The sequence below is a fragment of the Entelurus aequoreus genome, linkage group LG21 (genome assembly GCF_033978785.1).
Source record: "Entelurus aequoreus isolate RoL-2023_Sb linkage group LG21, RoL_Eaeq_v1.1, whole genome shotgun sequence".
NCBI classification, from domain to species: domain Eukaryota; kingdom Metazoa; phylum Chordata; class Actinopteri; order Syngnathiformes; family Syngnathidae; genus Entelurus; species Entelurus aequoreus.
Genome location: NC_084751.1, coordinates 44,925,426 through 44,945,425, shown reverse-complemented (window position 1 = coordinate 44,945,425; position 20,000 = coordinate 44,925,426). Strand labels below are relative to the sequence as shown.

The following is a 20,000-nucleotide window of genomic DNA, read 5'->3' as shown; positions in this document are numbered from 1 at the left end:
CAGTCACCGGTGACGTTTGACTCCGTTTCACCAATCAAATGCGGTCACTGGTGACGTTTGACTCCGTTTCACCAATCAAATGCAGTCACTGGTGACGTTTGACTCCGTTTCACCAATCAAATGCAGTCACTGGTGACGTTTGACTCCGTTTCACCAATCAAATGCCGTCACCGGTGACGTTTGACTCCGTTTCACCAATCAAATGCAGTCACTGGTGACGTTAGACTCCGTTTCACCAATAAAATGCAGTCACTGGTGGCGTTTGACTCCGTTTCACCAATCAAATGCAGTCACTGGTGACGTTTGACTCTGTTTCACCAATCAAATGCAGTCACTGGTGACGTTAGACTCCGTTTCACCAATCAAATGCAGTCACTGGTGGCGTTTGACTCCGTTTCACCAATCAAATGCAGTCACTGGTGACGTTTGACTCCGTTTCACCAATCAAATGCAGTCACTGGTGACGTTTGACTCCGTTTCACCAATCAAATGCAGTCACTGGTGACGTTAGACTCCGTTTCACCAATCAAATGCAGTCACTGGTGGCGTTTGACGCCATTTCACCAATCAAATGCAGTCACTGGTGACGTTTGACTCCGTTTCACCAATCAAATGCAGTCACTGGTGACGTTTGACGCCGTTTCACCAATCAAATGCAGTCACTGGTGACGTTTGACTCCGTTTCACCAATCAAATGCAGTCACTGGTGACGTTTGACTCCGTTTCACCAATCAAATGCAGTCACTGGTGACGTTTGACGCCGTTTCACCAATCAAATGCCGTCACCGGTGACGTTTGACTCCGTTTCACCAATCAAATGCAGTCACTGGTGACGTTTGACTCCGTTTCACCAATCAAACAGAGCCAGGCGGTCACATGATTAACTGCACATAAAGTTTCAGCGGCAAACAACAAGCTTAAGCTTACATGAACTCAACATCAAATTTGAGGAAGCACATGGCGGTAAGTAACGTTAGTAGATATTTTGGCTGTCACCGTAGGCTGACGTTAGCTTCCCTGCTATGAATCACTGTCAAATGTACATCGTGTGGGGACATTTATTAACGCACTGCAGCCTCATAGACACACACAGACACACACACACACACACACACACACACACACACACACACACACACACACACACACACACACACACACACACACACACACACACACACACACACACACACACACACACACACACACACACACACATGCATAGAAACATCAATCAGAAGTGCACAGTGTGTTCCCAGGTGCAGCCCACACCTATCAGTTTATGGTTTGCGTAAAGGCTAACTTGTTATTTTCCTTTGTAATATCTGCCTACTGAGCCTATGGTGCTGTTAAGTTATTGTGGCTCAATTTGCCTTCATTTTTTTTATGTTACTGTATTATTATTTAATATATATTATTGTTTTAGTTGCTTAAGAGATATTCCTGGCTCTGAATTTGCTCATTGCTATTTTTATGTTTGTGTGCATTATTTGTTGCCGTCATCATTAAACGAACAGGTTACTCATCAGTTACTCAGTACTTGAGTAGTTTCTTTCACAACATACTTTTTACTTTTACTCAAGTAAATATTTGGGTGACTACTCCTTACTTTTACTCGAGTACTACATCTCTAAAGTAAAAGTACTCTTGAGTACAATTTCTGGCTATTCTACCCACCTCTGGTCACCATGGTTACGTATTGCACTCACCTGCTTCTGGTTAGTGTTCGGGACGCTCACATGTTGCCCGGGCACTAATCAGAGGGCTATCTAGTCTACGCCCTGGCCTCACCCAGCCTGGCGTCATTTGTCTGCTTCACGCAACCCTCTACGTAAGTCTTGTTTTATTTCATGCCACAGTTAGAGAGTTTGTGCCTCGTCCATAGTTCCATGTTTCCTGCGCTAAGTTGTCGCCTTAGCTTCCGCGTATGTGATAGGCACGCTTGCCTTTGTTGTTTGCCTGTTATTTTGTAGTTAGATGAATAAATATGTTCCTACCTGCAAGCCTTGTCCGGAATAGTCCGTTTGCATCCCGGGAGAACAAACCTCGTAGTAAGCTGCGAAAACCACGTCATGACAGCTTTAAGCTGAGCTCCAATTCCTTCCTTCCTTCCAATACTGTATTCCGATACTTTTCTAAACTTTTCTAAATAAAGGGGACTACAACATTTTTTTTTATTATTGGCTTTATTTTAAACAAAACAATCTTAGGGTACATGAAACATATGTTTATTATTGTAATTTAGTCCTTAAATAAAATAGTGAACATACTAGACAACTTGTCTTTTAGTAGTAAGTAAACAAACAAAGACTCCTAATTAGTCTGCTGACGTATGCAGTAACATATTGTGTCATTTATACACCTATTATTTTGTCAACATTAAAAAGGACAAGCTGTAAAAATTGATTATTAATCTACTTGTTAATTTTCTGTTAATATCTGCTTATTTTCTGTTTCAACATGTTCTATCTACACTTCTGTTCAAATGTAGTAATCACTTATTCGTCTCTTCTTTGATACTTGACATTAGTTTTGGATGATACCACACATTTAGGTACCGATCCGATACCAAGTAGTTACAGGATCATACATTGGTCATATTCAAAGTTCTCATGTGTCCACGGATGAATTTCCTGAGTTTATAAACATAATATGAATTTTAAAAATAGGAAAAAAGATTTTGTGGCGATAAAAATATCGATGTAATCATAGTAGTATCGACTAGATTACTTGGTATCATTACAGTGGATGTCCTGTTAATATCTGCTTATTTTCTGTTTCAACATGTTTTATCTACACTTCTGTTAAAATGTAATAATCACTTATTCGTCTCTTCTTTGATACTTTACATTAGTTCTGGATGATACCACACATTTAGGTACCGATCCGATACCAAGTAGTTACAGGATCATACATTGGTCACGTTCAAAGTCCTCATGTGTCCACGGATGAATTTCCTGAGTTTATAAACATAATATGAATTTAAAAAATAGGAAAAAAGATTTTGTGGCGATAAAAATATCGATGTAATCATAGTAGTATCGACTAGATTACTTGGTATCATTACAGTGGATGTCAGGTGTAGATCCACCCATGGCGTTTGTTTACATTGTGATTGGTGAGCTATTGTATCCTCCTACGGTGCGTAGTGAAGCATGTTTAGCTAGTCCTCGTCTTGCAGTGATAATCATACTTGTAAGAAACTCACTTTATTTGGCGAAGATTAGTGATTTAGAAGTAGCTAAAACACTGCGGATGGATGTTAGCCGCTAGCTAGCTAACCATGTCTTAAAGCACCTCTTCCTGAGGGCGTTTCAGTGTTGTAACTTCACCTTTATCTTTACTTTTTACACCAAAATGCATCCATTCTCCCTTTTTCTGTCTACACACTGTGTCTGCTTGTAAGTACTCTGTGTGCGTGCGCTGCCGAACATGCTCCTCTGCTCGTAAACCAGCAATGACATGAGTATAGTACCGTTTTTGATTCATTAGTACCACGATACTATACTAGTACTATACATATACAAGTGGATGTAAACTTTTGACCACAACTGTATGTTTTAATATTTTTGGGTCCCAAAAACTGATTAATTAAAATGATTTCTTAAAGGGAAAAAACATCGTTTTCATCAGACCTTTGGAAAAAACATATTATAAAAGTGTTAAACACTTTGATGAGGAATTGTTTACTCACCGCAGTCCTCCTTCTTCTCTGGTCTGCTTGGTGCTGACGTTAGTGTGTGCCCCAGACCCGCTCCAGTTTCCATTCATGGGTTTGGGGTCCAGTGTGGCAACGACCCCAAAATCTTCGCACACGCGGTGCAACAGGAAGCGTGCGACCCACAGTTGATCCCCCATGTCAATGCCCTCACAGGGACCCACCTGGAACTCCCACTGAATATAATAGAAGGAACGTCGTTGTCATTATTGCAAAAACAATGAAAAGCAGTCCGGTTTAGCCTCGCCTAGTCGCGGTTTAGCTTGCACTCGTATGCAAATTCATGCTTTCAGTTTCTCTGCTTTAAAAAGGAGCCTTATGTAAGAATTGCATGTCAAGGCATCATTAAATGGCACTGATACAGTATGTCAAAAGGCATTTATAAATCATGTTCTTTTCTAGAGATGGCCGATAATATTATCGGCCGATAAATGCTTTAAAATGAAATATCGGAAATTATCGGTATAATTTTTTTTATTATCGGTATCGTTTTTTTAATTTAATTTAAATTTATTTTTATTTTTTTTTAAATTAAATCAACATAAAAAACACAAGATACACTTACAATTAGTGCACCAACCCAAAAAACCTCCCTCCCCCATTTACACTCATTCACACAAAAGGGTTGTTTCTTTCTGTTATTAATATTCTGCTTCCTACATTATATATCAATATATATCAATACAGTCTGCAAGGGATACAGTCCGTAAGCACACATGATTGTGCGTGCTGCTGCTCCACTAATAATACTAACCTTTAACACTTCATTTTACTCATTTTTAGGGATGTCCGATAATGGCTTTTTGCCGATATCCGATATGCCGATATTGTCCAACTCTTTAATTACCGATACCGATATCAACCGATACCGATATCAACCGATATATACAGTCGTGGAATTAACACATTATTATGCCTAATTTGGACAACCAGGTATGGTGAAGATAAGGTACTTTTTAAAAAAATGAATCAAATAAAATAAGATAAATACATTAAAAACATTTTCTTGAATAAAAAAGAAAGTAAAACAATATAAAAACAGTTACATAGAAACTAGTAATGAATGAACATTTGTAAAATTAACTGTTAAAGGTTAGTACTATTAGTGGAGCAGCAAAAATAAAAAATAAAAAACCCGATACTGATAATAAAAAAAACGATACCGATAATTTCCGATATTACATTTTAACGCATTTATCGGCCGATAACATCGGCAGACCGATATCATCTCTACTCATTTTCATTCATTACTAGTTTCTATGTTACTGTTTTTATATTGTTTTACTTTCTTTTTTATTTAAGAAAATGTTTTTAATTTATTTATCTTATTTTATTTTATGATTTTTTTAAAAAAAGGACCTTATCTTCACCATACCTGGTTGTCCAAATTAGGCATAATAATGTGTTAATTCCACGACTGTATATATCGGTATCGGTTGACATCGGTATCGGTAATTAAGAGTTGGACAATATCGGAATATCGGATATCAGCAAAAAAGAAATTATCGGACATCCCTATTCTTTTCCAATACCTCTATAACTAATAACAGTAGTTCAGCCGGGATATGCTCATTTCAAAATTACATTTACAGCCCCGAAATATTGTTATTGTTTTCATTTCGATGCCCCGCCCCTCCACCGTTTTAACCAATTAGAAAGTCTGTGAGTGTGTCACATCCAGGTTGCCGGTTACACACCGCCACCTCCTGCCACTGGTAAAGTTACTAAACATGTCAGACCTTAGTAAGTCTAAAAGTTACTGTCAGAATAATTGTATCTAAGTTATCACAAAACTTTGTGATTCAATGAGTTCCCGGCGAGCAGACAAAAGCTGTCTTTGAAGAAGAATGCTTGTAAAACTCCACTGTGTAGGATGGGAAGCAACATGAAGGTGTACTGTTTCTTTGATGTATTGTAATCCACAGAAAGATATTGTCTTGACCCGAGATCTACAAAGCAAAGAGGAAGCAGGACCTGACTCCCCTCCAGGCACCTTCTTTGAACTGTTTTACGACCTTTTCTTTGAACTGTCTGTAACCAAATTCGATGGCTGTTTATGACCCCCCTCCCTTAGAAACAGCTGTTGCCATGTGATCAGGGAAAGTCCAAATAAAAGAGGAGGCGTACAATCTTTCGTGATGATGACTTTACTGACAGATATAAGTAAGAACTTTACACTGCTTTATATTAGAAATGGCAACAGCGGAGGATGAACGTCCCATAACAAGAAGATAGACAAAAAGAAGAAGCTTCGCCTACAAAGGCGGACGCGCGCAAATTTTCAGGACTTATGCAGATCCCAAATACAGCTCAGCAGGTACCAGAAGGTAAGAAAAGTTGCTTTTGCATAATATTGCGAAACAAAACGCCAGATAATGTCTCCAAATAGGTGCCATTTTGCGGCCCGTATACACACACCATAATAATACCCTATGTTGAAGCACAGTACGTCTGACTATGGTAGTCGTAATGCTCCGACAATCCATCAAGCGGTGCGGCTTCGTAGCTTACCAAAGTCGCACTAAAACATTTTGATACATTTTTGAGCACCGCGTGTAATGTTCTATATCAGGGGTCACCAACGCGGTGCACGCGGGCACCAGGTAGCCCGTAAGGACCAGATGAGTAGCCCGCTGGCCTGTTCTAAAAATAGCTCAAATAGCAGCACTTACCAGTGAGCTGCCTCTATTTTTTAAATTGTATTTATTTACTAGCAAGCTGGTCTCGCTTTGCCCGACATTTTTAATTCTAAGAGAGACAAAACTCAAATAGAATTTGAAAATCCAAGAAAATATTTTAAAGACTTGGTCTTCACTTGTTTAAATAAATTCATTAATGTTTTACTTTGCTTCTTATAACTTTCAGAAAGACAATTTTAGAGAAAAAATACAACGTTAAAAATTATTTTAGGATTTTTAAACACATATACCTTTTTACCTTTTAAATTCCTTCCTCTTCTTTCCTGACAATTTGAATCAATGTTCAAGTAAATTTATTGCTTTTATTGTAAAGAATAATAAATACATTTTAATTTAATTCTTCATTTTAGTTTCTGTTTTTTCGACGAAGAATATTTGTGAAATATTTCTTCAAACTTATTATGATTCAAATTCAAAACAATTATTCTGGCAAATCTAGAAAATCTGTAGAATCAAATTTAAATCTTATTTCAAAGTGTTTTGAATTTCTTTTAAAATTTTTGTTCTGGAAAATCTAGAAGAAATAATGATTTGTCTTTGTTAGAAATATAGCTTGGTCCAATTTGTTATATATTCTAACAAAGTGTAGATTGGATTTTAACCTTTTTAAAACATGTCATCAAAATTCTAAAATTAATCTTAATCAGGAAAAATTACGAATGATGTTCCATAAATTATTTTTTTAATTTTTTCAAAAAAGATTCGAATTAGCTAGTTTTTCTCTTCTTTTTTTCGGTTGAATTTTGAATTTTAAAGAGTCGAAATTGAAGATAAACTATGTTTCAAAATTAATTGTCATTTTTTTCGTGTTTTCTCCTCTTTTAAACCGATTAATTAAGTGTAAAAATAATTAATTATTAATAATAACATAGAGTTAAAGGTAAATTGAGCAAATTGGCTATTTCTGGCAATTTATTTAAGTGTGTATCAAACTGGTAGCCCTTCGCATTAATCACTACCCAAGAAGTAGCTCTTGCTTTCAAAAAGGTTGGTGACCCCTGTTCTATATTCTCAATGGAACATATAAAATGTTGGTGTTGTTTACTTGAGTCACATTGCAGTCTACACCTATCTCTTATGTGTGACTGCCATCTACTGGTCACACTTATCATTTCAGCATGTACCAAATAAAATAGCTTGAAGGTCGGTAAGCACAACCAAAATTACTCCATACATTATAAGGCGCACTGTCGAGTTTTAATCAAATGAAAGGATTTTAAGTGCGTCTTATAGTCCGAAGAATACGGTACAATACTGTGGTCTGTACAGAATGCCTGTGATTATTTCTTAATGTGTGATAGTACATTTAAAAGGCCTTTGAAAACCAGGAGTGGCATACACTATTATAGGGTTTTAGAGGATCAAAAGTAGGTATTTTCGGGATTTTTATGGGTCCATCCATTTTTTTTCAAGACTACCTGTGCATCTACTGTGGTAGCAGAGTTTCTACGTGCAAGTATTGGAAAAAACACAAGGACAAGAAGATGTAATAAGGACTGAATGACGACATCAAGCTCAACCAATACAGTATTTCTCTGTGCTTACTTGGGATGGCATCACTTCAGCATTAGTTCCAAAGATTTCGATCCCTGCGTAGAGACACGCCTTGTAGTGACACTCCACGATGTCTCGTCCAATAGCTTTGTCCGCCCCCACCCCGCAGTAGTAGGGACCTTTAAAAAGCCAAGAAGAGTTTTTAAAATCAAGGTTTCCTCATAGCCGCTCGAAAGGTCATTTGTCAGAATAATTGTATCTAAGTTATCACAAAACTTTGTGTTTCAATGAGTTTCCGGCGAGCAGACAAAAGCTTTCTTTGATCTTACCAATCAAATGGCTTGTAAAACTCCACTGTGTATGATGGGAAGCGACATGAAGGTGTTCTGATTACAACTGGCCTGTTCAGAATGTTAGTAGTTCCATGGCTTTATTTCGACACCATTAATGTAACAAAACGTACATGAGAAGTGTACGTTTTGTTACTATGCCAATTATTGAACGAATTACCATCTCCAAACTGCTTTTGCATTTTTATTCTTCATACTGTGTTTCATCATGTTTGTTACACTTTAGTTTGATATCAAATTTCTATGATCATGATGAACGCAAATAGAAAATAGGGTAACTCAAAATCCAAAGGATAAATGTATGTAGGAATACTACTTATCTATTTATCAGTGCTCATGTGACATTTTTTATCAACATATGAGCCTGTAAACTATAACTTATGGTCCTTATTTTCCGGACCATAGGGCGCACCGGATTATAGGCGACATTAAAGATATTTATTTATTTTTCTAAATGTAAAAGACTTCCTTGTGGTCTACATAACATGTAATGGTGGTTTTTTGGTCCAAATGTTGCATAGATTTTTTTTTTTTGTTGGATGGGAGTGGAAGAAGTGCCAAAAGATGGAGCTAACTGTTTTAATGATATTCAGACTTTATTTAAATCAATCAAATAACTTCACACTACTTTATATTAGAAATGGCAACAGTGGAGGATGAATGTCCCATAACAAAAATATAGACAAAAAGAAGAAGCTTATCGACTACGGACTACAAAGGCGGACCCGCGCAATTTTTCAGGACTTATGCAGATCCCAAATACAGATCAGCAGGTACCAGAAGGTAAGAAAAGTTGCTTTTGCATAATATTGTGAAACAAAACGCCAGATAATATGTCTTACCTTATACACACACCATAATAATACTCTTATGTTGAAGCACAGTACAATCCATCAAGCGGTGTGGCTTCATAGCTTACCAAAGTTCTGCTAAAACATTTTGATAGATTTTTGAGCGCCGTGTGTAATGTTCTATATTTTCAATGGAACATTTAAAATGTTGGTGTTCATTCCTTGAGTCATATTGCAGTCTACACAAATCTCTTATGTGTGACTGCCATCTACTGGTCACACTTATCATTTCACCATGTACCAAATAAAATAGCTTCAATTACTCCGTACATTAGGCGCACCGGGTTATAAGGCGCACTGTCAAGTTTTGAGGAAAAAAAAGGATTCTAGGTGCGCCTTATAGTCCGGAAAATACGGTACTTCCTGACCAGGCAACGCACTGTAATCTAAACACTACTGACATCCAGTGTCTTGGAATCGCAACTTCATGCATATTGCTCGATATAATACTTGAAAATGATACTCAGAAGTGCAACTCATCAAGATATTAAAACATGGGACAGCAGAAGTCATCATAATAAACTCAGTGTTGAATTATATTTAAAAAATTTGATTTTATTCCTAACCAAATTAAGATTTATTACCAGAGAAGTATGGAAAATTGCTACTGGTATTGATTCCAGAATTGGTACTGTATCGATTTAAATGTGAATAGTCCTGCCCCTGCTATAGGGTGACCTCAAAATGTTACCATTTGTATCTGGATTTGATACCTTGGTATCTGGATTTGACTCACCTTGGGGTGCTGGGAAACCACTTTGAGGCCAACCAAACGGGTGTCCATCCACTCCCAGGAGTGTGTATTCTTGCTCTATGCCAAACCATATCTGGTGCTCTTTGACTTGCTCCATCACTTTATTGCAGCTCATTCGATGGTTTGTTTCTAAACAAAACAGAAACAGGTTTACTTTCCCAACTCACGAGAATACACCCCAAAAATTACCAGTCGTGGTCAAAAGTGTACATACACTTGTAAAGAACATCATGTCATGGCTGTCTTGAGTTTACAATCATTTCTACAACTCTTATTTTTTTGTGATAGAGTGATTAGAGCACATACTTGTTGGTCACAAACAACTCAAAAAATGTATGAAGTTTGGTTCTTTTATGAATTTATTATGGAACACCATGCCTACCGTCAAGCATGGTGGTGGTAGTATTATGCTCTGGGCCTGTTTTGCTGCCAATGGAACTGGTGCTTTACAGAGAGTAAATGGGACAATGAAAAAGGAGGATTACCTCCAAATTCTTCAGGACAAGCTAAAATCATCAGCCCGAAGGTTGGGTCTTGGGCGCAGTTGGGTGTTCCAACGGGACAATGCCCCCAAACACACGTCAAAAGTGGTAAAGGAATTGCTAGGATTAAGGTTCTAGAATGGCCTTCCCAAAGTCCTCACCTAAACGTGTGGAGAAGTGGCCGTGCCAGCAACCTGAGGGTTCCTGGTTCAATCCCCACCTTCTATCAACGTTGTCACATCCGTCGTGTCCTTGAGCAAGACACTTCACCCTTGCTCCTGATGGGTGGTGGTTAGGGCTTGAAAAAAAACTTGAAAAAACAAGTTCATGTCAGAAAACCAACAAATTTAGCTGAACTGCACCAATTTTGTCAAACACACATCAAAAGTGGTAAAGGAATGGCTAAATCAGGCTAGAATGAAGGTTTTAGAATGGCCTTCCCAAAGTCCTGACTTAAACGTGTGGACAATGCTGAAGAAACAAGTCGTGGGAAGACCCGCTGAAGACGATGATGGCGGCGTCGTGGGAAGACCCGCTGAAGACGATGATGGCGGCGTCGTGAAAAGACCCGCTGGAGACAATGATGGCTGCGTCGTGGGAAGACCCGCTGAAGACGATGATGGCGGCGTCGTGGGTAGACCCGCTGGAGACGATTATGGCTGCGTCGTGGGAAGACCCGCTGAAGACGATGATGGCGGCGTCGTGGGAAGACCCGCCGGAGACAATGATGGCGGCGTCGTGAGAAGATCCGCTGAAGACGATGATGGCTGCGTCGTGGGAAGACCCGCTGAAGACGATGATGGCGGCGTCGTGGGAAGACCCGCCGGAGACGATGATGGCGGCGTCGTGGGAAGACCCGCTGGAGACGATGATGGCGGCGTCGTGGGTAGACCCGCCGGAGACGATGATGGCGGCGTTGTGGGAAGACCCGCTGAAGACGATGATGGCGGCGTCGTGGGAAGACCCGCCGGAGACAATGATGGCGGCGTCGTGGGAAGACCCGCTGGAGACGATGATGGCGGCGTCGTGGGTAGACCCGCCGGAGACGATGATGGCGGCGTCGTGGGAAGACCCGCTGAAGACGATGATGGCGGCGTCGTGGGAAGACCCGCTGAAGACGATGATGGCGGCGTCGTGGGAAGACCCGCTGAAGACGATGATGGCGGCGTCGTGGGAAGACCCGCCGGAGACGATGATGGCAGCGTCGTGGGAAGACCCGCCGGAGACGATGATGGCGGCGTCGTGGGAAGACCCGCCGAAGACGACGATGGCGGCGTCGTGGGAAGACCCGCTGGAGACGATGATGGCGGCGTTGTGGGTAGACCCGCCGGAGACGATGATGGTGGCGTCGTGGGAAGACCCGCTGAAGACGATGATGGCGGCGTCGTGGGAAGACCCGCCGAAGACGATGATGGCGGCGTCGTGGGAAGACCCGCCGGAGACGATGATGGCGGCGTCGTGACAAAACCCGCCGAAGACGATGATGGCGGCGTCGTTGGAAGACCCGCTTAAGACGACGATGGCGGCGTCGTGGGAAGACCCGCTGAAGACGATGAAGACGTTCCGTGGGCGCCTGCCTTGCCAGCTGTGGCGGCGGTCTACTCGTTGTCGCCATCTGACTCGTCCCCGCTGGTTGCGAGGACATATGGCCAGGCGAACCACCGCCTAGTCCTCCCTAGTTAAAGTGCATCCGGCAGTGGAGGCTCCTCTAAGGGGTTTTGGGGCACTAGGAGGTTAACCACTTTACTACTGTTACCCCAGGTGGCCCTTGACAAAGGCCTAGTACCTGACTGCCCCCTAAATGTCAGAAAATCTACACATTTAGCGTAACTGCACCAATTGCTTGTGGATGGCTACCAAAAGCGCCTTATTGCAGGTAAACTTGCCAAGGGACATGTAAGCAAATATTAACATTGCTGTATGTATACTTTTGACCCAGCACATTTGCTCACATTTTCAAATAAGAGTTGTAGAAATGATTGTAAACTCAAGACAGCCATGACATGATGTTCTTTACAAGTGTATGTACACTTTTGACCACCACTGTATGTACGACGTACCTGCAGGAAGGCGGTTGTATTTGAGAACTTCGCAGAGAACTAGCTTGTTGGGGTCACAGGTAAATGGATCCCTGAATATGCGCACTGGTATGAGGTACATGTCACTGTTGGAACCTTCCGACTGGTATGTGCTCGACCCATCAAAGTTCCACTCCGGAATATCTAATAGTCAGAATATTACACACAAAGATTCTTTAAGCACAGCATGTTCAGATGCATGTAAACACTATAATTACCCCCCTGCCATAACAATGTTGAAAAAACAGAGTACTCACCTGCTAGAGTTTTGGGTTCAGTATCCAGGGTCCGGGTTTTGTTGCGAAGTACCTGTCCAGTGCCGTCGATCCAGATATAGGTCACCTGGCATTTGCCCCCCTGTGGCAGGCTCATATAATGCTGCCGGACTGACTTGTTAAAGCGGGAGCTGACAGACACTGATGCCATGTTTGCCTGGATTGAAGGAGTTTATGGATCACTGCGAAATATATTACAGCGTTCGTTTGGAATACTGGAAATTGTCGATTACAGTCGATTAATGTGTTTGTCGGTCAAAGAAAACAAACAACAACAATTCAATTTAAAACAACAGGGGCAACATCATAAAAATGTGATTAAAAATAATAGTTAAAAGGTGCATTAACCAAAAGCTTTACTAAAGAGAGAAGTTTCCAAATTTTTCTTAAAAGTTTAAACACTAGCTATAACCTGGGATGCCCGGTCTCCACGGGTTTTAAAAACGAGTTTTCGGGATCTTTAGAAGACCCTGGCCTGAAGACCCGAGGGTGCGCCCTGAAGAGTAGGGGCATAACAAGTCAGTGATGTACTGAGGGGCCCCACCATGCAACGCACGGAATGTCAGGACTAAAATGTTAACCTCAATGCGGAATTTAACTGGAAGCCAATGAAGACTGGATCAAACCTGGGTGATATGGACTGGTCTGGGTGTTGTGGAGGATGCATATATGTTTAAGAGTTCTTTCTTTTTACATAGCCATGTTTAGAGCAGCTAGTACTTTTCCTTTGTATATTCTACCAGTCTCTCTTTGTCTTCAGATTGTCTGTTTAGTGTCTTAAACCATCAGGAATGTGAAACCAAACCCCCAAATCTTCCTTATCAGTGTTGCGAGGGGGAGAGAGGGGGGGATTTCTTTGTGTGCAAGCATTTGGCTTTTCCGTTTGAATGTCAGATCAACTTGAGTAGCCGATATGAATGTATTGGTTAAGTTCACCTCCTAAAGCTTTAGTAAAACTTGAAAATATTCCAATTCTGTCTTGATGGTCCTTCTTACTCAGCATATATGTCATCGAAAGAATTTGGGATTGACCAGTAACTTAGATTCCCTGGGAGGAAGAGCTGGTCGACGCAACAGTGCACCGGTCAAAAGTCTGGCAGCCGCATTTTGTACCGTCTGAAGTCTCTTTAGCATTGACTTGTTGAAAGGAGTGAAGAGAGAATCACAATAGTCAATGCGAGATGAAATGAATGTGTGAATGATCAGTTCCAGATCCAATTTTGACAACAAATTTCTCACTTTAGAAATATTTCTGAGGTGATAAAAACAGTTTTTGGTCAGTTGACGACAGTGACTTTCCAAAGACTTGGACCGATGCAACACAGCCCCATGGTTTCTGAGGCTGCTTTTAACAGACACACCCAGAGCACCAAGGGAGTTCTTGACCAGGGGGATCTTTTTATCGGGGGCAACAGAGTCTGGGAGCTATAACCTGGAATGCCAGGTCTCCATGGGTTTTAAAACAAGTTTTCGGGATCTTTAGAAGACCCTGGCCTGAAGACCCGAGGGTGCGCCCTGAAGTGTAGGGGCAAAACAAGTCAGTGATGTACTGAGGGGCCCCACCATGCAACGCACGGAATGTCAAGACTAAAATCTTAAACTCAATGTGGAATTTAACTGGAAGCAAATGAAGACTGGATAAAACGGGGGTGATATGGACTGGTCTGGGTGCACCGGTCAAAAGTCTGGCAGCCGCATTTTGTACAGTCCGAAGTCTCTTCAGCGTTGACTTGTTGAAAGGAGTGAAGAGAGAATCGCAATAGTCAATGCGAGACGAAATGGACGCGTGAATGATCAGTTCCAGATCCAATTTTGACAACAAATTTCTCACTTTAGAAATATTTCTGAGGTGATAAAAACAGTTTTTGGTCAGTTGACCACAGTGACCTTCCAAAGACTTGGGCCGATGCAACACAGCCCCATGGTTTCTGAGGCTGCTTTTAACAGACACACCCAGAGCACCAAGGGAGTTCTTGATCAGGGGGATATTTTTATCGGGGGGCAACAGAGTCTGGGAGCTATAACCTGGAATGCCAGGTCTCCATGGGTTTTAAAACAAGTTTTCGGGATCTTTAGAAGACCCTGGCCTGAAGACCCGAGGGTGCGCCCTGAAGTGTAGGGGCAAAACAAGTCAGTGATGTACTGAGGGGCCCCACCATGCAACGCACGGAATGTCAAGACTAAAATCTTAAACTCAATGTGGAATTTAACTGGAAGCCAATGAAGACTGGATAAAACGGGGGTGATATGGACTGGTCTGGGTGCACCGGTCAAAAGTCTGGCAGCCGCATTTTGTACAGTCCGAAGTCTCTTTAGCGTTGACTTGTTGAAAGGAGTGAAGAGAGAATCGCAATAGTCAATGTGAGACGAAGTGGACGCGTGAATGATCAGTTCCAGATCCAATTTTGACAACAAATTTCTCACTTTAGAAATATTTCTGAGATGATAAAAACTGTTTTTGGTCAGTTGACGACAGTGACTTTCCAAAGACTTGGACCGATGCAACACAGCCCCATGGTGTTTGAGGCTGCTTTTAACAGACACACCCAGAGCACCAAGGGAGTTCTTGATCAGGGGGATCTTTTTATCGGGGGCAACACAGTCTGGGAGCTATAACCTGGAATGCCAGGTCTCCACGGGTTTTAAAACAAGTTTTCGGGATCTTTAGAAGACCCTGGCTTGAAGACCCGAGGGTGCGCCCTGAAGAGTAGGGGCAAAACAAGTCAGTGATGTACTGAGGGGCCCCACCATGCAACGCACGGAATGTCAAGACTAAAATCTTAAACTCAATGTGGAATTTAACTGGAAGCCAATGAAGACTGGACAAAACGGGGGTGATATGGACTGGTCTGGGTGCACCGGTCAAAAGTCTGGCAGCCGCATTTTGTACAGTCCGAAGTCTCTTCAGCGTTGACTTGTTGAAAGGAGTGAAGAGAGAATAGTCAATGCGAGACGAAATGGACGTGTGAATGATCAGTTCCAGATCCAATTTTGACAACAAATTTCTTGTCAAGACTTGACTATGAAACAAAAGACGTGTGCGGAGAAGGTGAATGTGATGTCGCCAGAAAGACCAACAGAAAATGACAGATTTAAATAGTGACATGATCAGTGAAAACAGGTGCGTGACTCAAAACGTGCAACAGGTGCGTGACATGACAGGTGAAAACTAATGGGTGACCATGGAAACCAAACAAAACAAGGAAGTGAAACCAGGAACTAAAAAAACATGATCACACAGACATGACATTTCTCACTTTAGAAATATTTCTGAGGTGATAAAAACTGTTTTTGGTCAGTAGACGACAGTGACCTTCCAAAGACTTGGAGCGATGCAACACAGCCCCATGGTTTCTGAGGCTGCTTTTAACAGACACACCCAGAGCACCAAGGGAGTTCTTGATCAGGCAGTTATCAGAGTTTCTGTTTCGTTTTGAACTTTGAGGACAACCAGTTTTTTGATACAGGATACACACTCCAAGAACTCAGATAAAAAGTGAAACTCTGAATCCTTGAAGGAGCATAACAGTTGAATGTCATCTACAAACCCCGTTTTGGATGTAAATATAAACGGAATGCAATGATTTGCAAATAATTGTACTCCGTTTATATTTACATGTAACACAATCTCCCAACTCATATGGAAACGGGGTTTGTACATAGAAATGATAAGAAACATTCTTAAAACTACTAATCAACCTCCCAAGCGGCATCAGATACAACAAAAATAAAACCAGAACAGAACCCTGGGCCACACCACATGACAGGTTGGACACATTGGACATTACATCATTAAAAGCAACATTACAAGTTCTCCCATGTATATCAATCAATCAATCAATGTTTATAAGAAGTAAACCACTGGAGAACCGCACCAGAAAACCCCCATCCCAGATTTGAGGCGATCAATCAGTTGATAGCTGTTTTTATTCTTAGTTCATTGTTACATGTTACTTAATAGCACTTTACTTTGGATTCAAGTATTAGAAATGCATTAAAAACAACATCCAGTATTCTAAATGTATCTGTCAATCACTTACTTTGTCCAAGGTGACTGTCAAGTGTCGTTGCCTGCAGACGACGCCGTGTCAGGACTGTGCCAAACCTGTATATAACCCGGAATGTAAATGACTGGGATGTTCCATACTGTGTGTGTGTGTGTGTGTGTGTGTGTGGGTGTGGGTGTGGGTGCGTGTGCGTGTGTGTGGGTGTGTGTGTGTGTGTGTATGTATATGTATACAGGTAAAAGCCAGTAAATTAGAATATTTTGAAAAACTTGATTTATTTCAGTAATTGCATTCAAAAGGTGTAACTTGTACATTATATTTATTCATTGCACACAGACTGATGCATTCAAATGTTTATTTCATTTCATTTTGATGATTTGAAGTGGCAACAAATGAAAATCCAAAATTCCGTGTGTCACAAAATTAGAATATTACTTAAGGCTAATACAAAAAAGGGATTTTTAGAAATGTTGGCCAACTGAAAAGTATGAAAATGAAAAATATGAGCATGTACAATACTCAATACTTGGTTGGAGCTCCTTTTGCCTCAATTACTGCGTTAATGCGGCGTGGCATGGAGTCCATGAGTTTCTGGCACTGCTCAGGTGTTATGAGAGCCCAGGTTGCTCTGATAGTGGCCTTCAACTCTTCTGCGTTTTTGGGTCTGGCATTCTGCATCTTGCTTTTCACAATACCCCACAGATTTTCTATGGGGCTAAGGTCAGGGGAGTTGGCGGGCCAATTTAGAACAGAAATACCATGGTCCGTAAACCAGGCACGGGTAGATTTTGCACTGTGTGCAGGCGCCAAGTCCTGTTGGAACTTGAAATCTCCATCTCCATAGCGTTGACCCTGGATCTCAGGAAACAGAGTGGACCGACACCAGCAGATGACATGGCACCCCAAACCATCACTGATGGTGGAAACTTTACACTAGACTTCAGGCAACGTGGATCCTGTGCCTCTCCTGTCTTCCTCCAGACTCTGGGACAAGTCTAGTGTAAAGTTTCCACCATCAGTGATGGTTTGGGGTGCCATGTCATCTGCTGGTGTCAGTCCACTCTGTTTCCTGAGATCCAGGGTCAACGCTATGGAGATGGAGATTTCAAGTTCCAACAGGACTTGGCGCCTGCACACAGCGCAAAATCTACCCGTGCCTGGTTTACGGACCATGGTATTTCTGTTCTAAATTGGCCCGCCAACTCCCCTGACCTTAGCCCCATAGAAAATCTGTGGGGTATTGTGAAAAGGAAGATGCAGAATGCCAGACCCAAAAACGCAGAAGAGTTGAAGGCCACTATCAGAGCAACCTGGGCTCTCATAACACCTGAGCAGTGCCAGAAACTCATGGACTCCATGCCACGCCGCATTCACGCAGTAATTGAGGCAAAAGGAGCTCCAACCAAGTATTGAGTATTGTACATGCTCATATTTTTCATTTTCATACTTTTCAGTTGGCCAACATTTCTAAAAATCCCTTTTTTGTATTAGCCTTAAGTAATATCCTAATTTTGTGACACACGGAATTTTGGATTTTCATTTGTTGCCACTTCAAATCATCAAAATTAAATGAAATAAACATTTGAATGCATCAGTCTGTGTGCAATGAATAAATATAATGTACAAGTTACACCTTTTGAATGCAATTACTGAAATAAATGAAGTTTTTCAAAATATTCTAATTTACTGGCTTTTACCTGTATGTATAAGGCACGTGGAGCATGTTTGCAATGCATGCAGAGAACACACTTCAAAGGAGCATGCGACGAAATCAACAAGTGATTGATCACGTTACACACTCTCAGCTGAGGTGAGGTTATTTAGCGGCTCGTTAAGCTGAGTCCAAGGTTTGCAGCTCAGTGATCACAATTTGTGACAACATCACAGTACTGCTTTCCATATGCAGTCGTGGAAAAAAAACAAAAAACGTTTAGGTTTACATAAGCCAATACATCGGAAAAAGAAGGCGCAGTTTACGGAATTTCACCAATTCCTGGTGGTCCTGATAATCCCCCTAGTAGGTTTAGGACAACCCAAAGTGTTGAAAGAGACATATTGGACCAAAAATACAAAAAAAAAATCTGTTTGGAGCCACAAAAAATGAAAAGCCACACATAAGAGTTATAATGAAGTCAACACATGATGTAAGTGTCTATAGCAGGGGTCACCAACGCGGTGCCCGCGGGCACCAGGTAGCCCGTAAGGACCAGATGAGTAGCCCGCAGGCCTGTTCTAAAAATAGCTCAAATAGCAGCACTTACCAGTGAGCTGCCTCTATTTTTTAAATTGTATTTATTTACTAGCAAGCTGGTCTCGCTTTGCCCGACATTTTTAATTCTAAGAGAGACAAAACTCAAATAGAATTTGAAAATCCAAGAAAATATTTTAAAGACTTGGTCTTCACTTGTTTAAATAAATTCTTTTTTTTTTTTTACTTTGCTTCTTATAACTTTCAGAAAGACAATTTTAGAGAAAAAATACAACCTTAAAAATGATTTTAGGATTTTTAAACACATATACCTTTTTACCTTTTAGATTCCTTCCTCTTCTTTCCTGACAATTTAAATCAATGTTCAAGTAAATTTATTTTTTTCAATGTAAAGAATAATAAATACATTTTAATTTAATTCTTCATTTTAGCTTCTGTTTTTTCGACGAAGAATATTTGTGAAATATTTCTTATTATGATTCAAATTTAAAAAAAATATTCTGGCAAATCTAGAAAATCTGTAGAATCAAATTTAAATCTTATTTCAAGGTCTTCTGAATTTCTTTTAAAATTTTTGTTCTGGAAAATCTAGAAGAAATAATGATTTGTCTTTGTTAGAAATATAGCTTGGTCCAATTTGTTATATATTCTAACAAAGTGTAGATTGGATTTTAACCTATTTAAAACATGTCATCAAAATTCTAAAATGATTCTTAATCAGGAAAAATTACTAATGATGTTCCATAAATTCTTTTTTTAAGTTTTTCTCTTCTTTTTTTCGGTTGAATTTTGAATTTTAAAGAGTCGAAATTGAAGATAAACTATGCTTCAAAATGTAATTGTCATTTTTTTCGTGTTTTCTTCTCTTTTAAACCGTTCAATTAAGTGTAAATATAATTAATTATTAATAATAACATAGAGTTAAAGGTAAATTGAGCAAATTGGCTATTTCTGGCAATTTATTGAAGTGTGTATCAAACTGGTAGCCCTTCGCATTAATCACTACCCAAGAAGTAGCTCTTGCTTTCAAAAAGGTTGGTGACCCCTGGTCTATATTATGTACTGTATATTAGCCTACTATCA

The 20,000-nt window shown here is 40.5% G+C and overlaps 1 protein-coding gene across 2 annotated transcripts in view; it reads right to left on the bottom strand.

The window, feature by feature from the left end:
* The window catches only part of LOC133639087 (glutamine synthetase-like), a 20,231-nt gene extending 3,384 nt beyond the window's left edge, over positions 1–16,847 (bottom strand). Inside the window, exons 1-6 of one of the 2 annotated variants that reach the window (XM_062032223.1) lie at positions 16,742–16,847; positions 12,684–12,883; positions 12,409–12,570; positions 9,849–9,995; positions 7,963–8,090; positions 3,695–3,894 (exon numbers count right to left, since the gene is read on the bottom strand). In XM_062032223.1, the coding sequence (XP_061888207.1) occupies positions 3,695–3,894; positions 7,963–8,090; positions 9,849–9,995; positions 12,409–12,570; positions 12,684–12,852 (806 nt within the window). In that variant the 5' untranslated portion in view covers positions 12,853–12,883; positions 16,742–16,847. The remainder of the gene's footprint in view (positions 1–3,694; positions 3,895–7,962; positions 8,091–9,848; positions 9,996–12,408; positions 12,571–12,683; positions 12,884–16,741) is intronic. The other variant, XM_062032222.1, reaches the window with a different exon arrangement.
* Positions 16,848–20,000: the final 3,153 nt, after the last annotated feature.